Source organism: Rhipicephalus sanguineus, chromosome 1 (assembly GCF_013339695.2).
Source record: "Rhipicephalus sanguineus isolate Rsan-2018 chromosome 1, BIME_Rsan_1.4, whole genome shotgun sequence".
NCBI classification, from domain to species: domain Eukaryota; kingdom Metazoa; phylum Arthropoda; class Arachnida; order Ixodida; family Ixodidae; genus Rhipicephalus; species Rhipicephalus sanguineus.
In genome coordinates this window covers 160463929-160484481 of record NC_051176.1, presented here as the reverse complement: position 1 = coordinate 160484481, position 20553 = coordinate 160463929, and the positions used below count along the sequence as shown (strand labels likewise).

The 20553-nt window shown below is 47.0% G+C and overlaps 1 protein-coding gene across 1 annotated transcript; it reads right to left on the bottom strand.

Annotated features, from left to right (window-relative positions):
- Positions 1-3160: 3160 nt before the first annotated feature.
- On the bottom strand, positions 3161-20324 carry LOC119380015 (uncharacterized). The gene is made up of 3 exons (XM_037648963.1): positions 20183-20324; positions 15525-15898; positions 3161-5138 (listed from the first exon to the last, which is right to left on the bottom strand). The coding sequence occupies exons 1-3, from the start codon at positions 20322-20324 to the stop codon at positions 4704-4706; spliced, it is 951 nt and encodes a 316-aa protein (XP_037504891.1). The 3' UTR covers positions 3161-4703.
- Between the last annotated feature and the right edge of the window lie 229 nt (positions 20325-20553).

The window sequence follows — 20553 nt, the reverse complement described above, 5'->3', positions numbered from 1 at the left end:
GAGAGAGAGGGAGAAGCTGCCGCGTGCGCGCTACAGCAGCTAGGGAAGCGAAGGGAGCGGAGGGAATGGCAAGCGATGGCGTTGGCCGAGAAACTTGCGGCTTGTCGTTTGCGAAGGCCGCTCGGACACGCTTTGCGTTGCGCTCCGGCGGCTCAAGGTCAGTGCGACGCGATGAATAACCTTGCGAGACATGTCGTAGAGCTTTCGCTCTAAAGCTTGTACATATTTTGCCTGTAACATATGCACCTCCTTTATCAAAAATATGCGGCCCACTTATATAGCTTACGGCCGCAGCTGCCCTCCTTATAATAGGAGTTCCACTCGCTCTTCAATTTCAAGCGATGCTATAGAGTGCTGAGGCGCTGTTATTTCGTACTAACTGCGCAGTAAACGAGCGGGCCGCATATTGTGGATCCAGACTATGTAAGGCTGGAGTATGCGTAGTAATAACTCGACCAAACATTGGAAAGTCTTTAATTGTGCACAACAACAACATTCAACACCCTTGACACGCACGAGGTTATCTTACATGCATGCGAGGGAGGAGGAACAATAGTTGGGACATAATCGACACATGACCATGAGCATTTTGCATGTTTTTGTTAGAGCGAGTGTGTGTGTGTGCGTGTGTGCGTGTTATGCGCTTAAATATTGAGCAAGCGAGCACACATTCGATAGGCTTACGAAATATCCACGACAACTAAAACCATTGCACAGCTACACAGAATGCTTCCGAAATCAAGAAAATGGGAACAGCTGAAGATGCATAACGAGCTTTAGAACTTAATAAGAAAATCGCTTGGAAGAACACGGTTACGGAGCAGTAAGAAACGAAGAATTAAGCGACATTCAATGCTTGTTACATTATATATTATGCGAAAAAAAAAAGAGATTTATTATCAGAGCGTAGTAAAGTTACGAGGTTAATGGTGTACAAACTTACCATGTAAATACTATATATTTTATCACACGGGTTTTCAAGAGCTATACGTTCACGTTCTCAGCCCCCCCTCCCCCTTTTTCACTTAAAAATTGAGACCCTGCTTTTTATATACACCTTAAAAATGCCCGACGGGCTCGGGAAGTCGCGACGGACAGCAAAGTATACCATGGTTGCCGACATTCCTATAGATATTCGGCATTTAGCGTGACGGTAGTATTTCGCGTCATAAAAGAATGGAGGGGCGTTGCACAGCAACAATGTGGGTATCATTCCCTCTTGCACGACAAGATTCGAAAATGCGGGGCAGGAGGACTTCTAGACACACTAGCACGCAGACATCACAACGGGAGAACAATGTACATCGCCCCATCTCACACGTGGCATGGCGGCGCACGGATGCTCCCCGAGTTCACAGGGGCCACGTGAGTGCCTCTGCTACAAATTTTGGAGCGCCATTCCCCGATAAAGATTTCATGTTGACACCAGAGCCAAGTTCAAAGTTCTTTTCCATGAAACAGCTGTTTGGAACTTACACTTAGACGGGTCGAGCTCACTCGTCGGTAGACTTCGATAATGACTAATTCGCTATCGTGGCTGGCCTTATACAAATAGTTACTTAGATCACCGATTCCCCTCTTGCATACGAACAGTTTCGTTTATTCGAGTTGATGGATTCGCATAGCTTTTAATTTGTAAGGGCATCTATCTTTGAAGTTTGAGCAGTCTACTGCATTTGCTAGCACCTCGATTATATTCAAGATTGACTAGCGCCAGGGGCGTAGCCAGAAATTTTTTTCGGGGGGGGTTCAACCATACTTTCTGTATGTTCGTGCGTGCGTTTGTATGTGTACGCGTATATATACGCAAGCAAAAGTGAAAAATTTCGGGGGGGGGGGTTTGAACCCCCCCCAACCCCCCCCCCCCCCCTTGGCTACGCCCCTGACTAGCGCTTTTTACAAACTGTTCGTATGCATCAGGACGGTTCGTTATAACCATGTAATGCCCAAACACAGTTTCGCATGTAGGAAAATCAGAACTCGCCCACCCCTTTTTCTGACCGTATGAAGGACAATCCCAAGAAAGCATAAATATGAAATTTTTCCACCTATGAGGTAATTACCATATTAATTTTCATTAATTAGTGATCTGTTTAATGAACTATTTTTTAACGTTCGGGTCACTCAAATCAGCGTTTTGAGGTATCGAAGGCAACGGAGCATATACGTTAGGTATTACAGGGCAAATCAAGAATGGATCGTAAAGGTAATATCATGGTGAGTAGCGGTATGCGAGGAGGTGATAGCTCAGGCACAGGATTTCTACTGGCGAACATCTCTGTTTTTGCCACATTCAACATATTTCGACAGTTAGCCTTGCTCTAAGCGACTTCCCATCGGGACCCAAAAAGAGCGCGCCACTCAGTGTGCGCCTATACCAGTAAACACTCAGGGCCCCTTGTTCATGTGCGTACGGCGACCACATCGTTGACATCGCACACGTAATACATGCGCAGTCATGCGTTGCGTCCAGATTCAGCAAGCATCTCTTCGTGTGCAGACAAACTGTCGCTTTCCTGAGAGGACCACACTTGGTGCGGGGCTTGCGGCGAACGGCTTCACGGTGTATGTCGGGGGTCCCAACATTTTAATCTGCCTTCAGGCCAATAAACTATTCTCGATTTATGCAAAAATATGGCCACGACAGTGTACACGAGCGAAGTCACGAGCTCGTCCTCCGCGTTTAGTCCATCGCAGTGCTCCGCAATGGCACAGCGCAGCGTAACTTGTATCTGTGGTGAACTGCTAGTCGTAGCTGAGATGAAGTGTGACCTCTGGAACCTTGAGACATAGCCTATGCTCGAGGTCTACCCTGTATTTTCATGCATCGCTCGCTGTCGTCGTGCTTCGAGCGCAGCGCTTAGAGAACAAGTCATGTAAGGAACTCAATTCATGTAAATTTATGCACTAATAATAATAATAATATCTGGGGTTTAACGTCCCAAAACCACGATATGATTATGAGAGACGCCGTAGTGGAGGGCTCCGGAAATTTTGACCACCTGGGGTTCTTTAACGTGCACCTAAATCTAAGCACACGGGCCTCAAACATTTTCGCCTCCATCGAAAATGCAGCCGCTGCGGCCGGGATTCGATCCCGCGACCTTCGGGTCAGCAGTCGAGCGCCATAACCACTAGACCACCGTGGCGGGGCGTAAATTTATGCACGTCGCGGAACGTGGTCCCAATATTGCGCGATACATCACCGTTATATCACGCGATCTACATACGAAGTTTATGCATTTTAGAAAGGTGTTATTACCTAAAAGGGGTATCGGGAAATGCATAATCGTATTAGACGGTCTTCACTTTCTTCTTTTTTTTTTTTTCTGTAAGAAAGTTCCGAAAGGTCCAATGCTGTGTAATACTTTACTTCTGTCAGTTACGAGAATTTGCCGTTACTTTCTAAATTGCGTTCTGACTGCGCCTAACAACACAAATAGAATCGCGTGAATAAACTTGCTAATATTAATCGCTCTTTTATATACTGCTTTCTGGCTGTCTCGATCTCTGCTTTTTTAACGTATTAAAGTAGAATCAAGCAAAGAATAGCACACGAAATCTGATTCTCTTCCGAGCATGAACGCATGTGTTCGTATAAAAGCACATCATTTGCTGTGCTATCACGTTCATCAGTGTATGGAGTTATCAGCCGTCTGAGCAGAAGTATCCACCGAGGTGGCTTAGCGGCTGCGACATTACACAGCGAAGCACGAGATCACGGTGTCGATTACTGGCTCCTGCATTTCGATAGCGGTGGGAATGAAGAAGCAATCATGCGCGTACATAGATTGGGGTGCACTTCAAGGAACCTCAAGTACACTAAAGTAATCCGGAATCTTCCCCTACAGCGCGCCTAATAATGATATCGTGGTTTGGCACATGAAACTTCAGAATTTATTTATTTTTTCTTTAGTCTCCTAGAAGCCTGCATGCCTAAATGAAGGAAATTCTTCGACCACAAACGGACGTGCACAAAACTTACCAGTACCGCTAGGCCACGCTGATGCCCTACGACATGTCCTCGCGATCCACGTTGAATATCTGTGCAATACTTTTCCAATGAACTCGTATTACATCAGTGGCGAATTAGCGACATTATTTCGCGGCTAATCGTGCACAGAAGTTACAAGAACATATTAATGTTGACCCATGGGTTATCTTTTTGTCCTGCTGACAACGTTGTTCATGTTCAACCACAACAACGGCAAAGCCAACAAGACCGCGCGAGAAACAGAGTGCGCGGCTTATTTTGTGCCGATATGACCGAGCTGTGGCGGCGTATGTTTTCGCCGCTCGCAACCTGGATGTTGACAGTGTCACTGCGGATCTTTGGCACATATCAACAAAAGTCCTCGACCACTGCTTTTGGCTCCGCGTATCTTCAGGAACACGTAGCCAATGAGACACGCCATCAGCCGTTTGAAGCACAGAGGTTCGTGTGTCGTTTACAGTCACGAGAGTGGTACCGCACGACCTTGCACACTGTTAGCACTGTGTCGCCTAGCTTCTGCAGTTATACGCGCTTGTTTTCTTGACGAGGATCACGGCACGAATCACTGCTGCCAAAAAGAGAGTCGGCGAAGTGAACCCTTCGGAGAACGTGTCAGCACCAGGAACTGCCACGAGACATTCCATACTGACCAAACAGCAGCAATATTGGTTTCACAGTGGTTCCCTCGGAGCTCTCGAGAGCGAGGCGATTAAACCCTGGAGTCCTCGTAGCGCTTCGGCTTGCCGTTTGTTTGCGCGGCATCCTTGGTGAAGCGATAGCTGGATCCCGGCACGGCGCGCACGCTCACGTACGTGGTGTACGTATTGCAGCGGCGCAGAGCGGCCACCTCGGCGGCGGACTCCTTGCGCAGCGGGCGCTGGTGGCGCAGCCGCGCAGGCCAGCAGAGCTTCGAGCGCCGGAACAGCTGGCAGAAGCCTTCGCGGAACTTGGCATTCATCCAGCAGTAGATGAGCGGGTTGTACGAAGCGTGGCTCATGGCCAGCCAGTGGATGACGAAGTAGACGTAGCGGATGTGTTCGTAGTTGTTCACGCCCGGGTCCAGATCCGACAGCAAAATGTAGGTGTTCAGGGGCAGCCAACTGAGCATGAAGACCGTCACCACCGTGATCATCATCTTGATCATCTGCGCAGTGAAGAGAACACGGCGTTCAATGCAGTGTGAAAAGATCGAGGGTAATGTTGATGATGGTGGTTTGAGGTTTGGCGTAGTGGCTCGGGGGGAGGGCGTGATGAGGGATGAGGAGTGAAATGTAAGAGATTGAAAGGAGACACCACATTGTTGAGATAAGAACACCGAGCACCAGGTCGAGGTATACCTTTCTCCCTTTAGATGTGGGCGAAATGCAACGAACACCCGTATATTTAGGTACACGTTGAAGAATCCCAGGTGGTCGAAATTTCCGGAGCCCCTCGCTACGGCTTCGATAATATCGTGGCTTTAGGACGTAAAACCCCAACAATTATTATATTACTTTAGGTGACCGGTGGAGGTGGACGCCCTACCACATGACCTCCGCTACAGTGGACATGATGATCGCACAGGTCGGAGGGAGCTCTCAGTGTCAAAATATTTAAGACTGTGATCCTCCTTGCCTATATCGCTGGTCTCGTCCTTGTGCGATTTCTCAACTGCGGCTGTCATGCAACTTTAGGGCGTTAAGTTTGTTTGGGTGGTTTAACGTTCTAAATCGACTCGGCCTATGAGAGACGCTGTAGTGGAGGGCTGAGGATAATTCCGACCATCTGGGGTCCTTTAACGTGCACTGACGTCGCACAGTACACGGACCTATAACATTTCACCTCCATCGAAATGCGGCCGCCGCGGCCGGGATCGAACTCACGACTTTCGGGTCAGCAGCCGAGCACCGACCGCGGCGGCCTTACGGGTGTTTAACTTGCGCGTTAACATGTACAATATAATACATGTGCGCATATACAGCTATATTTCAAGGGTCGAACTGCGTTGATGGTGCACAATATAGATGGCATTTGCGTGCGAAGCGCATTGCAAACAACGAAAGTGAAGGTGCACGAGCAGGGGTCACGGGCGCTGGCTCGAACAGTTTATAATTTGCAATGTGGTGGAAACAGGGAAATGCCAATGTATGCAAAGCAAAGGTATTATATTTAGGCAATGTAACAAAACGAAAGTTAAGCTCTGGCAGGGCGTAATTACTAAGGGTTTTTGCAGGCTGTAGCGCATAGCAGATGTTAACGCGTTTCGAAATTTGTTATGTGGTAATTTGAGGTAAGGAAAGGAAATATTTAAGAGCCTCTTGCTTCAGGCCACGTAATTTGTCCAGATATAAATGACCTTTCGTCAGGGTAGAGCAGTGCCGAGCTTGCTATAATAAAACGTAGTTTCCATTGTCTGATTCCTTCATGCATATACATTCCACAGATTCTTCAGTAATGGAGGGGAACAGAAAAGAGCACTAAGGCAAGCACTGTTCCTCTCGCTCACATGTCTACTTGCTCCCAGTACAGTAAAAATAGGAGGCGGACGACCGCCGCATATATGCATAACGGTACCTGCGCCTTGCGTAGAGCAGGGGTCTCTTAACGTCAGTGCAGTATCAATACAATCGACTGAAAGTGATGCATACAATCGATTGAGAAGAAGAAGAAGAAGAAGTTGGCTCTCGCTGCCGTGCCCCCCCATTAAATTTATATTTACGCAGAGCTGGTCTGGCGATGTCGCCCCTCTGTCCATACCGGGAAGAAATAGAAACTATTGAACATTATTTTTTTATCATGTCGTAGGTATTCATTACTTAGAAAAAGACTTCTAGTCATTCCGTTTTCGAAAGTAGGTTTAACTACGGAAACTGTGCTAAACTTCGATGCCTCCGTTTTAAGACATTGCCATAGGGACGTATTTGATGCGGTTTGCAATTTTATTCAAGCCACTAAACGTATCCCACTTTAAGTCTCGACACTAATAAATACTTGTGAAGTATTTTAAAAAAAACGTGTTAAAATGTAACCCATATATCCCAAGTTATTCGGGTCAGGTAAACACAGCTGTCTGGTCTGCTCAAAAATTCAGAATTTCATTATTTAATAGCTGTTATTTCCTTTTTTTCCCTCTTTTTCGCTCTCTGTAATTTCACATTTTTATTTATGTATTTCTTTTTATTAATATAATAATAAGCACCACTGCAGTTTTCATCGAAAGGTTACAAAACGTTTTCTTGGCCAATCCCCCATGTACCATACGCCTGAGGATACAAACCTTCCAGTCGTCTTAAGCGAATGCGTAAGGGACCCAGTCAATTTACAGATACACTTGCAACGACGTCAGTGCAACAAAAGTTGACGGTGTTCAATGGTGAGCGGATGCTATAGGCACAAGGTGGTGGGATGGAATCCCAGCCGTAGCGAGCGCACTTTAAGTAATGGCGGCGAAATGCAAAAAACGCTGCAGTCTGTACCTATGCTTAGGTGCACGTTGAACAAGCGCCTGGGTGGTCATAAAGTTAATCCGTAGTTTCTCGCAATACGGCGGGTCTCATAATCAGATTGTGGTTTTCGCTCGTAAAACTCCAAGGGCCGAATTCACAAAACTTCTCTTCGGTAAGTGCGTTTTCCCATTGGTCAGCCGGCTTCACTAATGGTATCTCCCGCATCCTGATTTGCTGAAATATTCTCTTACGAAAATTCTTAGCGTAAGGCGTTTTTGTAAATACGGGCCCATAATTTTTAAAAACAATAATTTAGGACAAGCATCCTTGTCCATAGATTCTTTGTAAAATGCAGTGCGCGTTAGGCAGGGCACTTGTGCGTGCGACTTTTTTTCGTGCCACGCTTCCGTTTTATACTTTGCAGGCACGATCACGAATGCATATGTTCGCATACACATTACAAACAAGCACGTCGCGCTTATTTGTTTACTATATGCCCAAACCTGGCGAGATACAACCACGTGAAGGTAATAGATAATGAAGTCAAGGAAAGCATGCATTGGGGAGGTTATTTGTTGTTGCTTAAATGTAAAGGTAATGATTATGAGATAGGGGAAACTGAAATCTCACTAGGAAAAAAAAAAACAGTTTGCCACCGATGGGAGCCGAAGCCACAAACTGTGCATTCGTGTGGTTGCTTTTTTGATGAAAACTGGCCCCGCGATCAACTGTCGACCATACCTAGTGAGGGGCACTTTACGAGACTTCGAAACAGCATACGCTCTATCCGTCCAATAATGATGTTGCCGTAATGGTGGCGTATTTGTCACATGCCACGTCCACACCACTTGTTAATCCTTCACACTATGTAGAAATGAAACAGGACTCTTTCTCACCATCGGAAACTGAAGAAACTGAATTCATGCATCTGTGGCAGGGTGAAATGAGTGGCTCAAGTTTGTTCGCAAGCACTGATACTCACCCAGTGTATGTGGGATCGGGGGATTTTGACTTGGTGAGAAGTAACCTTGGTGAATGCAAAGACGGGGAAATCATTTCTGTCGCAATAAATGAGTTGATATACTCGAAGAACGGCTGAGTCTGCTCTTTTCCTTTAAATATTTTCTATGGGACGTTTATGACTAAATGCCACTAATTTCACTGAAATTTCTCATTGTATTTAAACCGTTTAAATAAGGGCACATAACCCGTATGTAAATTACTTCTTAAATGGAATGATTGCTATGGTTTCAGTTTTTATTATAATAGCCTGTTAGTAGTGCTTTGAATATTAATAAAATGTGACGTGCCACTTTTATCACATAGCTCTCGTAAGTCTCTGCAGGGACACTTTATCCCCAGCACCACACCCGCCGCGGTGGTCTTGTGACTATGGCGCTTGACTATTGACCCGAAGGTCATGGGATCGAATCCTGACCACGGCGGCCGCATCTGCATGAAGTCAAAATGCTAGAGGCCCGTGTGCTTAGATCTTGGTGCACGTTAAAGAACCCCAGATGGTCAAAATTTTTGGAGCCTTCCACTACGGCGTCTCTCATAATCATATCGTGGTTTTGGGTCGTAAAACCCCAACAATTATTATTATAATATCTACAGCGCCCCTTTCCGCAGCGCATCAAAAAAGTCATCTTAAAGAAGAAGAAAAGGAAGCATGATAACAAGAAGAAAAGTAAAGCAATACATTAAAGAGAAGCATCAAGAGCAAGACGATATGTAATTTTCGGGGTGCTGCATTGCCCTTTGGAAGCTTTAAAACAGCTTTATCGCTAATACCCACTTCAACTTTTTATTTTCTTTTTTTCAAGATGAAGTCTATAACTAAAACGTGTTTCTGCTACGTTGTTTGTAAAAAAATAAAAATGCAGAGCGTCTAGAGGAGCTACTAACTCTCAGACGGCCATATGTAAAGCGCGCTAGTTAAGCAAACTATTTACATATTTATAAATTGCTCCAAATGCGCTACAATACGAAATTATTTTTCACAGAGACGTTTAAGACGTTTAAGAGGTTTCACAGAGACGTTTTCATAGAGACGTTTAATGGAATGATGAACACTTTTTGCGCAAAATTTTCTCAGACAACGGACGAAACAGACACGTCCGTTGTCTGAGAAAATTTTGCGCAAAAAGTGTTGATCATGGAGTACCAACTAGCTCGAACCCACACCTTGTTAAGTTTAATGGAAGCCTTGATCAAATAAATGGTAAAGCGAAATGCCCTTGGACTTAGATTTAGGTGCAAGTGAAAGAACACCAGATGGTCAAAACTTCCGCAGCCCTCCACTACGGCCTCTCTCATAATCATATCGTGGTTTTAAGGCGTAAAACTCCAGCAATTATTAGTGTTATTGTGATGTAAATGGTGTTGTGAAATAAATGGTGATATAAATTCAGCAATTATGAAGTTCTTAGGAACCTCAGCGAGGCTGTCCTTTTCGAAGCGTCCCATACGGAACACACCAACACGACAGCATGCTGCAGACATGAAGAGAAACTTGCACGGACATGCTCTGCAAATAAGTCGTAAACCATGCGCAAGAAATCTAAATAAAACACTCGGAAAACATCAAAACAAGAAATACGTTCACAAGGAGATGGAGGCTTCTAGTGATGACAGGCTGTCACAAAGGAAATGTCACTGGATGCCAACATTCTGACAACGGTCGATCCCCTTGTTGAATGTTCTCTTGTCGAAACATTGACTCCAGTGACTTTCCTTGTTCAACAACATCTCATCAGACCGAAAAGGTCAAGACACTTGCAGCAGTCGTTCCTCTACTAAAAAAGAAATATTTGTCATAACTTAATAATGAAACACGTACGCACAATCAAAAATTGCACTTAGCAAACGCAACTTCGTATGCAGTGCAAGCATCGAACATTAAGTACCGAAGCAATGAACGTGACAGAATTACGATGATACTTAAGTTTCTACACGAAACGTGACTAGGTGCATGCGGCACAAGGGGGCCCTAGTCTCAGTGAAAACTTAGCGGAAACGCCTAACTTAAATTGTGTAAATCATGGGACGAACTAAAAATATTATGACCTTCACGCACAAAAAAGAAACATACAACGGCGTCGCACGAGAAACATTGAAAAAAGGAACGAGAGAAATAGCGGAAATACGCCGTCTTTAGACACATGTAAATTATTTCGCCGTGGACATATCGCGATAAATGCGCCGTAGATGTGAGAAACCACGTAGACATAACGCGGATAAGAATAGCAACGCATCAAACAAGAGCAAGAAAGAGAACCAGCTCACTTAACAAAGCAAATACAGCTGCAAAGATGACGAATGCTGCCGCGGTATAGTTGGCACGCGGGGGACGGGCGTCGACGTGGAGGTTATGTCCAGTGAGTAGCAGCCGTAGTTATGAAAAAGACACAAAACAGGAAGAATGAGGCAAGCCGTAGCGTTTCCGACGTGTGTTTCGAACCCTACTGAGAAAGAGAAAAATGAAAGAGAATGAAAGAAAGAATGTGAAAACGGTGTCTGTAAGCAAACGAATAGACCAGCGCCGCATTTCTGCGATGAACAGTCCGAAGGCAGTCGACCATGCTTGGGGGGCCTACGGCAACTACGAAAAACGAGCATGCGTGCAGTCAGTGGCTGTACGGCGTGCACATTTTGCCGCGAGCTTCCGCTCCGCCGCTTATTCACCTTCGCTGGCTTGCTTCTAAGGCCAGACAGAAGGTAAAGCGTGGAAAAGTGACATATGCGTCGCATAGCCTATGCCGTGAAACGATCACTTGTGGTCCCACAGTAGGAGCTTTTCAAGCTTACCTCTTTTGAAACCCTGTTTCCGGTCCTCACAGTGGATCAGCCGAGGTCCGATACGCCACGTCAGAGTTCGCTGGAGGAGACAATGCCGCCGTGTTTCATGGTCAGCATACGGCTCGCGGCGCGACGTGCAACACGACAAAACAGTGCCTGTGGCCTATATAAACTCTCATGTGCGCATATAGCCTTGTGCCCCATATTGTAATAAAAAAGCATTTCTTTAACGTACTGAACCATTACCTTTTCGCTGTATACAAACACAGACCCTGGAAGGCTTCCGGTTTTGTCCACCGACGCAGCATATATACAAGTAGTGGCGGGGAAGAAAAGCTTTGGCGAGTAGCCCGCAGACCTTCGACACTTTTTTCTGCGTGTTTAGTCAAATATCTTCAATAAATATTCTTCTAAGCTATACACAATATTAGGAAATGTTTTCTTGAATTCTACGCGCCCTTCTTTTATCCGAAAACGTAAAAAGGGACTTTTCTTACTCTGAGGCAATTTAAAAAAACATGCTTTCCGCTTCGGTATTAGAGAATGATAAATGAAGTGACCGGAAGTTTCTTGTTGTGCAACGCTTACTGCTACTATCGCAATCTCGAAAAGGCGAATACCAATACAAGGACGACAGGCCCGTGTTTTGTAAAAGTGAAAATGTTGTTTTTCACGCCAGCATAAGTTCTGAAAGGCATTTTTCATACAGCGGTATTTCGCGCTGTTCAACTTCCACTTGCCGCGACTGTTTGGTGTCAGCAAGAAGCGTTGTTTGAGGACAAGCGAAAAAACTTTTTAAAACAACTGCTTCGAGAGAGCGGGAACTATAATATAACTTTTACATATCTTACAACGCTTTCTGCATGCGTTCTTACCGTGCTTCTCTCGCAGGCCGCCTTCATGCGTCGTAAATTTTACGCAAGCAAAATTTTGATCATTAGGACCTGCCTGCAGTTAATCACTTAACAGCCTGCCGGAGCGACCGCTTGACATTAGCCGGCGGCAAGAGCATCATTACAGAACGAACGTTTTTGTTGCATTTAAGTGTGTCTGCGCAGTGATAACTCATGACAAGACCGTTTAGATTTTCATGCGGCAAGAAACCACCGTGTACTAGGCAGCGGAGGCAGCACAGGTTTAATTTATGCGCATTGCTACGCGCTTAAAAGCAAGGCGTACTCCGATGTCGTCACCGTGCACGCTCACGTTGTGTTCGCATTTGCGAAAAGGGATGTCACGCACGTGCGAGATCTCACTGATGAAAACACATGCAGCGGAATGCTTTGCAAATATATACACTTAAGTTCAGCCTTGAGGGACGTCCACACAACTCACAACTACTAAAGGTGCCCTTTATCTTACGCCAGCTTCGTTTCACTCGATGTCACACACGTCCTTCTATCTGGACGGACTGATTTACATTGCTTTAAGGGATTCTCTAAACGCCTGGATGTTGAAAGAAGGCTTCTGCAGCCCACGGCATTGTCTGTCCTGCAACCCTAGACTGGTTTTCACTGCAGACCGCCGCCCACAGCACAGCCCGCCGAAGGACACATTTGCTGTGAGGATAATTGATAGCGCCTTGTTGCGGACAGCCATGTATGACGTCGCCTTGCTGCAGAGGACTATCGTATTTCAGGCGCTTGCCTGGGTATTTGAGCACGCCGCTGAAGAGTAATTCCGAGTCAGCAAGTATGGGGACTTCAACATCTAATGAGGTAGCAACATTTCGGTGGCCTATAGGCCCCCGAAAGGGGACGTATACAGACATCTATAGATGTGCGTGTACCTCCGCTTTCTTTCAACTTTCATCGGGGGCTTGCACCATGAAAATAAACTCTTACACTGAACACTTCCACTCAGCCTGTTTATTATAACGCTACAGACGCCCAGCGTCGGATTTCTTGCGATCTGGATGCCATGTCGTGATCGGCCTATAGCTGGTTACACCAAGCGTGCTTACTGAAGCCGCTGGACAGTGCATATATCCACCGCCTGATAGCGTGAACTGCCATATAAGGAAACGAAACAGTAAAATCGTACTATAGAAGCTTGTTTGTATTGATTCTCTGGTCTCACGAAGCCCCCATTAGATGGTAGACCACAGCTCGTGTCATAAGTGGAACTGGCAGAGGCGTAACGCCCTAAAACTCGCGCTTTAGTGAGGGCTACTGCGCTGCAGTGTATACCTTGAGCACAGCCGTGTTGGAATGGCGTCTGCGCTTCATTTCAGCCAAGATAAGACGATGGGATAACGGGTCACTCTGAAATCTCGAACGATGCTTGTGCCAAAAATGCTGTCACGCTAACCATATAAGTTCATGCTTGCCAGCGCCGCTGCGCATGCACCGTATTTGTTTAATGTAGAGAGTTGGGCTAGTTCCAATGGATGCGCAGTCAGCCTGGAAAATGACGGCAAGATGAAGAGAAGGGCACAGGACAAATGCTCTCTAACAATTGATATTTATTAAGAGCAACCCACAAAAGGAAATAAGAATGCGTGCGTGCGATTAAGTGACACCAAGGAATAAACCAGCAAACAGCTGCGTTTCGCCCAATGTGACGAAAAAAAAGAATGTTCATATTACGGCTTGTTGAAATACGCAATCATGCTGTTTTTGCGTATTCCAAGCTTCTGCAAGTCAACGCGCTTTTTAACGCTTGTTAACGCGCTTTAACGCGCTTGCTACAAGTTAACGCACAAGTTAACGCGCTTGTATGTTTGTGTGATGTTCATTAAGTTCGATTAGAAAACGGCTTACAAATAGATGCCCTACAATCTGCTACGAGACGGATTTTTAACGTATACATTGTTACGCTCACTTTGTTGTCATATAAGCAGTTGCAAGTCTGACCATTGCAGGCTCTTCCGCAAGAGAGTGGGATTTGGCAAAGGACCCCAAGGACGACATAAGAACAGTAAAACATGATACATTTTACATATATTTTATATGTCACAATTAATGTGGTGAGCGACGCACACACACACACACGGGAGGTGGATGATATTGGCTGCAGGCGGCTCTGCAACACTGAGCAGAGCTACAACGCTGGCTGGTGTTCGTTCATCGTTATAGTTGCGCTGAGTAGACGATACAGAGACCAAAAAACGGAAGACACGCCACGCTGAGCGCAATTTGCGCTCAGCGTTTCGTGTCTTCTGTTTCTTGGTCTGTGTCTTCTGTTTCTTGGTCTGTGCACTCAACGCAAGTTTAACGATGAAGGATCTATAATCTTGCAAGACGTGCTGGCAATAGGCCAGCCTGGTAGCCTTTCAGAAAACTTGGGAAACTTGCGCATCCTTTGAAAGCGGTGGAATAGTACACCGAGGCCTGTAGCCAGGGGGGGGGTAGCCCCCCCCCCCCTTCTCAGAAATTTTGAAGGAGGGGGCTGTTCTGCCGAAAATAAATTATAAAAATAGGTGTTTTTCTCAAATAGTAAAGGTTTTCAAAAAGTGCCCCCCACCCCCCTCCCCCCCAAAATTCCTGGCTACAGGCCACTAACATGCGGCTGGTGTTTACGCGTGGACACCGGACTTTCAGAAGGGACGTGTGTCAACTGCTCCTCATGTATGCAAGTGGCGTACGAATTTACTACGCGACTGTTAGGAACTGACAATTTCGTGTTAGGGTATTGTGTCGTGCTAGGAGGTCCGACAGAAAGGATCCTAATAATGCTGATCGCATTAACAGCACTTTCACTTGCAGAAGTTTTCTTGTATACACAAAAGCAGAATGGTAATTTTAAACCTGCACTTTATATCTCTGCTGGATAGCAAGACGCAGCTGCTTACTGACTTATTTCATAATTGCGTTTACCTACATGCACGCACACATTGAGTTTTTCTTTTTGTGTGTTTAATAAAATTCAGTTATAATGCGCTCGTCCTCTGTCCTTCCCTTCGTGTTTATGTTGTCGTACGCGCCGATTTATATTTATGTAATCCCTTATACGCATGCTGTAATGTACTGCAAGGTTTTCACTGTGTGCAGCAATAGAAATAATGTGTACAGATATACGTATGCTGTGGGCATGTCCGGCCTGTGGGGGTTTTCATGTTACTCCATAATTCGCACACTATGCTTTACCCTCAAGTGTTTTGCGCCATGTGCCCCGGTAGCTGCCAAGCGCGGGCAGTGAAGACATATTTGCGAGGTAAATGCCACTTCAACCGGCTACGCCAGAGCTGCTGCGAACCACTCTGGCTTCGCACTATCCGGAACGCCTTGTCAGATGCTCGATCGAGCTGAAGCTCTCTGGAAAAATGCTGCGTCAGAGTAAGGCGCGAGAAGGGGAGGGCGCACCTGCAATGGGACACAGAGACAGGCATCGCGGCGCATTCGGTGCCTTGGGCGCTGAGTCAGATGGCGTTGCTGTTGGTAGCGGCCGCTTTCTTGACGTTGCAGGTGGACACGAAGCACGAGGAGCGCCGACGCGTGGCAGGCAGGCAGCGGAACAGCGCCTGCAGACCCGCCCGGAACTTTGCGTTCATCCAGAAGTAGATGAGCGGGTTGTAGCAGGCGTGGCTCATGGCCAGCCAGTGGCAGACGAACCACATGTAGCCGATGCCGCTCACGTCGTAGATGGATGGGTACTGCTCCGACACGACGATGAACAGGTTCAGTGGGAGCCAGCAGAGGAGGAACGCGGCCACACAAGCGATCATCATCTTGATCATCTGCACACGCAGGTAGGGCATGTCACACTTGCGCCGTGCGCCAGCTCCACTCGCTTAAAAGAAAAAAAAAAGCATTCGGTAACAATTGAAGGCACTATATAGTGGAATAGAATTCAATGATGATAACATCCCACATGGCACAATTTCTGCGCATAGTAAACGCAGATATCAGTACATAATAAACTTTTACGCTCCTTTGGTACATAAACGTGTCCGGAATGCAAGTGGGCAAGCTCTTACAGAAAATCCCTGTCACTTCGGAAGCGCGGTATCACGTTATAATGCGCCCCTCGAGGTGACCATGCCTCTAGGCGTCTTGTTCGATATGAATGCTCATAGCATTGCGTATGGACGCACCGCGGCGTTGACGGTAGCAGTCAAACCGGTAAAGATTGAACCATAGAGTTTCATAATGTTGCAGTAGTATGCAACTCTATAGACTGAAGTCTTTATTGGGCGAACCTGTGCCCAGCGAAGCAAAACACTCACGGTACAATGACAGCGGCGATCACGGTCATCGAGAATGTAGATCCAACGCGTCGGCTTTTTATTGCGATAGCAATTATATGGACAGTCTCGGCTGGTCTTTGTCCGTCCCCGTCGCCGCCGCCGTCATTCACCGTATACAGTAAAACCTCGGTGATACGAATCCCGCGGGGTGACCAAAAATATTCGTATCATCCGAAATTCGTATCACCAGAAAACATGGAAAATTAGTATGCGACAAAAGAAAGTTGGCATGCGTTTTGATTCAGTGTTTCTCAGGGCCGCAGCGACGTCATGAACAGCTCTGAATGATTGCCAGTAATGTTTTTATACGTCAACGATCATACTCGTACTGGTAAATATACGGTTCATGCGCGCGTCTGCACTTAATGAACCAGATTTGTTGTGACCCGTGACCCCTAGTAGCCCCCTTTTAATCATACTACGCTTTTCTGCATGACAACAAAGTACTGCTGCGAAAGTGACTTAAGAAGCGCTTTGCACGCGATAGATGAAGGAAAGCAAATTTTAGAATCGCTGTCCTTTGATGCTGTTATTTTCTTATCGCGGTGGTGTTGGGGGTGCTTTTCGGGAGATTTATGGCCGTGCCCGCACAATAGGTAGGTTTGCTTAAAATTCAGGAGCCTCCCGTGCAAATCGCAGACTTGGCAGGTGAGCGCGTATGTTGCGAGGACTAGCTCCTTCGCCAAGACCGTCCGTTTTGTCTCATGGGGTCTTCGTCCACCTCTCATGGGACTTTCGTGACGGACCCGCAGCCCAAGTTTCAGACTTGTTTCATAGAGCGTCTGATTGCGTGGACATGGCTTGCATCGACGTGGCAGGCACGTGTTAACACAGTACGAAGACGCTGCTGCCTCGAGCACAGCAGCACGCGTCAACGTGTCGGGGAAAAAAAATATTAAACGTGACGTCTACGTCATCTGTAATCTAAACGCGAAGGCGCGTGAAGGCCTCCAAGATTCGCGCGCACTATCTCAGGGGCAACGACGCACCGTTGATGGTCGCGCCGCGCGCATGCCCGCGCCCGCCCGCGCCCGCGCGTCACGGCCGCGCCTTCCCCGCGACAGCGCGGGCAGCACCTGTTCGCACCTGTGCGCTAGCGTACGTTCGTATCAAACATCATGGGGTGAAAATCGGTTCGCAACAACCGTACTCCAGTACATTACAGGCTAATGGGCCTTGGCCGGGACCACAGAACAGTTCGTATCACCCCGAAATTCGTACGAGCCGTGATCGTATCACCGAGGTTTTACTATATATATATATATATATATATATATATATATATATTATATATATATATATAAAAGTCCGAAAGAAAAATAATTCAGATAAATGCTTCCGAAGCACGGAGTCGAACCAAAGACCTCTCGATCTGCAGCCCGTGGCGCTAGCCACTACGCCACGAAACGCGATCCTCTGGGGAGCTAACGGCGAGCGTTATATACACACCCTTTACCGCTGGCCGGACTCAGAGACGGCAGGCGCCTACAAGCGTTTCTTCATTGCCAGCGAGATGGCGCGAGGAGCGCAACGCAGGTAAAATCCCTCCTTAAACGCAGGCCGCATCGCTCGCTGCAGCGGCCGCGTTTGGAAAGGAGCGCGCGGTTCAAACAGAAATAAGTAACAACTGCGACATTTAGTTCGCGCTCGTCCTGTGTGTACCTGTTCGTTCGTTTCGTGCGTCCTGCTTTATGTTTCAGCAGTGCGCTTCAAGTATCGAGCTGTGACGCACGATAGTTCGCGCTCGTCCTGTGTGCGTTCTTTTCGTGCGTCCTTTGGGCTCGAGCGACGCGCTGGCAATTTCGAGCTGCTTTCCGTTCTTCGCGTTACATTCCAATTTGTTGCTATCGCATTCATTGCTTCGCCGTTGCGGTGAAACTGTGACTTTTTATACATATGCCGTATACTCTCAGGCGATGACTTTCGAGGACACTGTCATCACTTCCGCGAAATTTCACAAGATAGGCGCCGAGCGCGTCTACGAGCGATCACACTTCTGGCCTGCCGTCTTTGCACTGTTGGCACAGTGCCAACCCGCTGCGACCCGTAGACGGTCGAACGTCGCTCCTTAAACCTTGCCGAGTGTCGCCGACAGCGACCGCCCCAGCGAATATACGCTGGCTAACCATTCTGATTTTCATTAAAGAGCTTTCTCTCTCTCTTCTCCCATGATACACGGTACACGCCAGCACAATCGCTGGTCGTCGTGCGCCTGCAGGTTTCCTCTGCTCTCCCCGTGGTGCTCGTAGTCTCGTTAGAACAATCGAAAGCGTTCGACAATAGGCAGTTTTCGAATAGCGTACGCAAAGCTTTGCGTTGGCTTTTCACGCAACTGCGCATGCGTCGTACGCTAACCGCTTGCAGGCTTCCGTTAAGTGACGGAAATAGCGGGCCGCAAACGCTAACGCTAACTTAGCGTACGCTATTCGAAAACTGCCTAATGTTCCGATACATACAGGCGCGCCTGGCGCCGAAGCGATAACACATGCAACATCTGGTTCGACCGCCCGGTATTCTTTAACGTGCGCCTAAATCTAAGCACACGAGCCTCTAACATTTCCCCTCCATCGAAATGCGACTGCCGCGGCCCCGGTCGCACCCGCACATTTCGGGTCTGCAGCCGAGCACCGTAATCACTGTACCATCGAGGCAGACGATAGATAATGCAGATAGGGCATCTTATGGCGCTACACTTTCTTATGGAACTGCATCTACTGCATTGGCAAATCAGCTGTACAGGGTGTTTCAAGAAATGTGTTCGAAAATCCACATAAATATGTAAAAAGAGGTATTTTCACACGGTCTTCATAATTACTTCTTCTGTGGAGGAAGACATCTTAAGATCAGTAGAGGCATCAATTACGACAGTGATTAAAGACATTAAGGTAAATAACTTTTTACTGAGTAGAAACAGGCGGTCGAGTCAAATGGGAAAATCGCAGCCCTTCCTGCGAAGAGCCTGTTGCCGCTATTAGATTTCGCAAAAGCCGCCGCTGGCGAATTCTTAGCGAACAGTGAAATCTGACCAATTTCGGCGGCGAAACCGAAACCGAAACTCGGAAGAGCGCAATTGGCATACTCTTGCGAGATGTCCAGAATTAGTGAGCGCACTTGTACCAATCATCGATCGACTTCGCTTCGTTGTTGTAAGGGTTTCCTTTGCGATTAGAGCAAGCATGGCGCGCGTACGTTAACAAATGCAGAAGAACTAACACCACTACAACTGCCGTTGTGAACAGTGACGTCATCATGGTCGTCTGCTAGTTTCGCTAATCGGAGCTTCGGTTTCCGTTTCGCCGTTGAATTTCGTTGAATTTCCTTACTCCGCAATAATTACCAGAGGCCGACTTTTCAAAATATCAAAGCGGGAATGACCTTTTCGCAAGAAGGACAGCAATTCTCCCATTTGACCTGACCGGCCGCCTGCCTCAGCTAATGAAAAAGTTAATTAATTCATTAATTTATTTACTGCCGTAATTTCTGTGTCATCTTAAGATGTCTCTCCCCACAGGAAAATGTTCTCATGAAGACAGGGAGCAAGTATTCAATTTTCCTTATTTTTGATGATTTTCGGACACATTTAAAACACCCTCGCTCGCTCTCCCTATATATATATATATATATATATTGTAATGAAGACAGCGGCGCTCGGGCACGGGCGTATACGCGGCTAGACGAAGAGAAGGACGAAGCTTGGAGGAATAGAACAGCCGGCCTGCAGCGCAGAAGAAGAAACTGCACGAGCGTCGTGGCTAAGCGCGTGGGATCGCGAACATTCGAAGATCTCGAGGAGCATCGCTTGTGAAAGAGCCACGTCGGCAGCTCCCGGTCCTAGACAGTCCGTGGTCCTGCCCTGAGCTTCCTTATCCAAGTCGTGTTCACCCTCAGCGGTTTCTTCAAGGGTGTCTACGTGCATCCTACTGCGGGGGTGCGGCCGAATCGGGCGGTGCTCTTAGACATTGCAACCTAATGTCTCTTTCGTCTCCCGGCCAGGCATATTCTGCCTGGTCGGCTTCCCTTGCTAACAATGACCTGCCAATCGATCTTTTTTTGCGCAGTGGTCTGAACAGCGTTCCTGTGGCCCTGGTTCCAACCAATGGGGAATCCATTCGCATGAAAAACCCGAGAATAATTGAGGAAGAGCT

Bases quoted from the DNA above. Each gene is read 5' to 3' on its own strand.
- LOC119380015 (XM_037648963.1), bottom strand. From the start codon at position 20,324: ATGCACGTAGACACCCTTGAAGAAACCGCTGAGGGTGAACACGACTTG. The intron at 15,899-20,182 runs GTTCGCGATCCC...CTGCGTGTGCAG, and splicing joins GCTCCTCGAGATCTTCGAAT to ATGATCAAGATGATGATCGC. The intron at 5,139-15,524 runs GTGCGCCCTCCC...TTCACTGCGCAG, and splicing joins GTCTCTGTGTCCCATTGCAG to ATGATCAAGATGATGATCAC.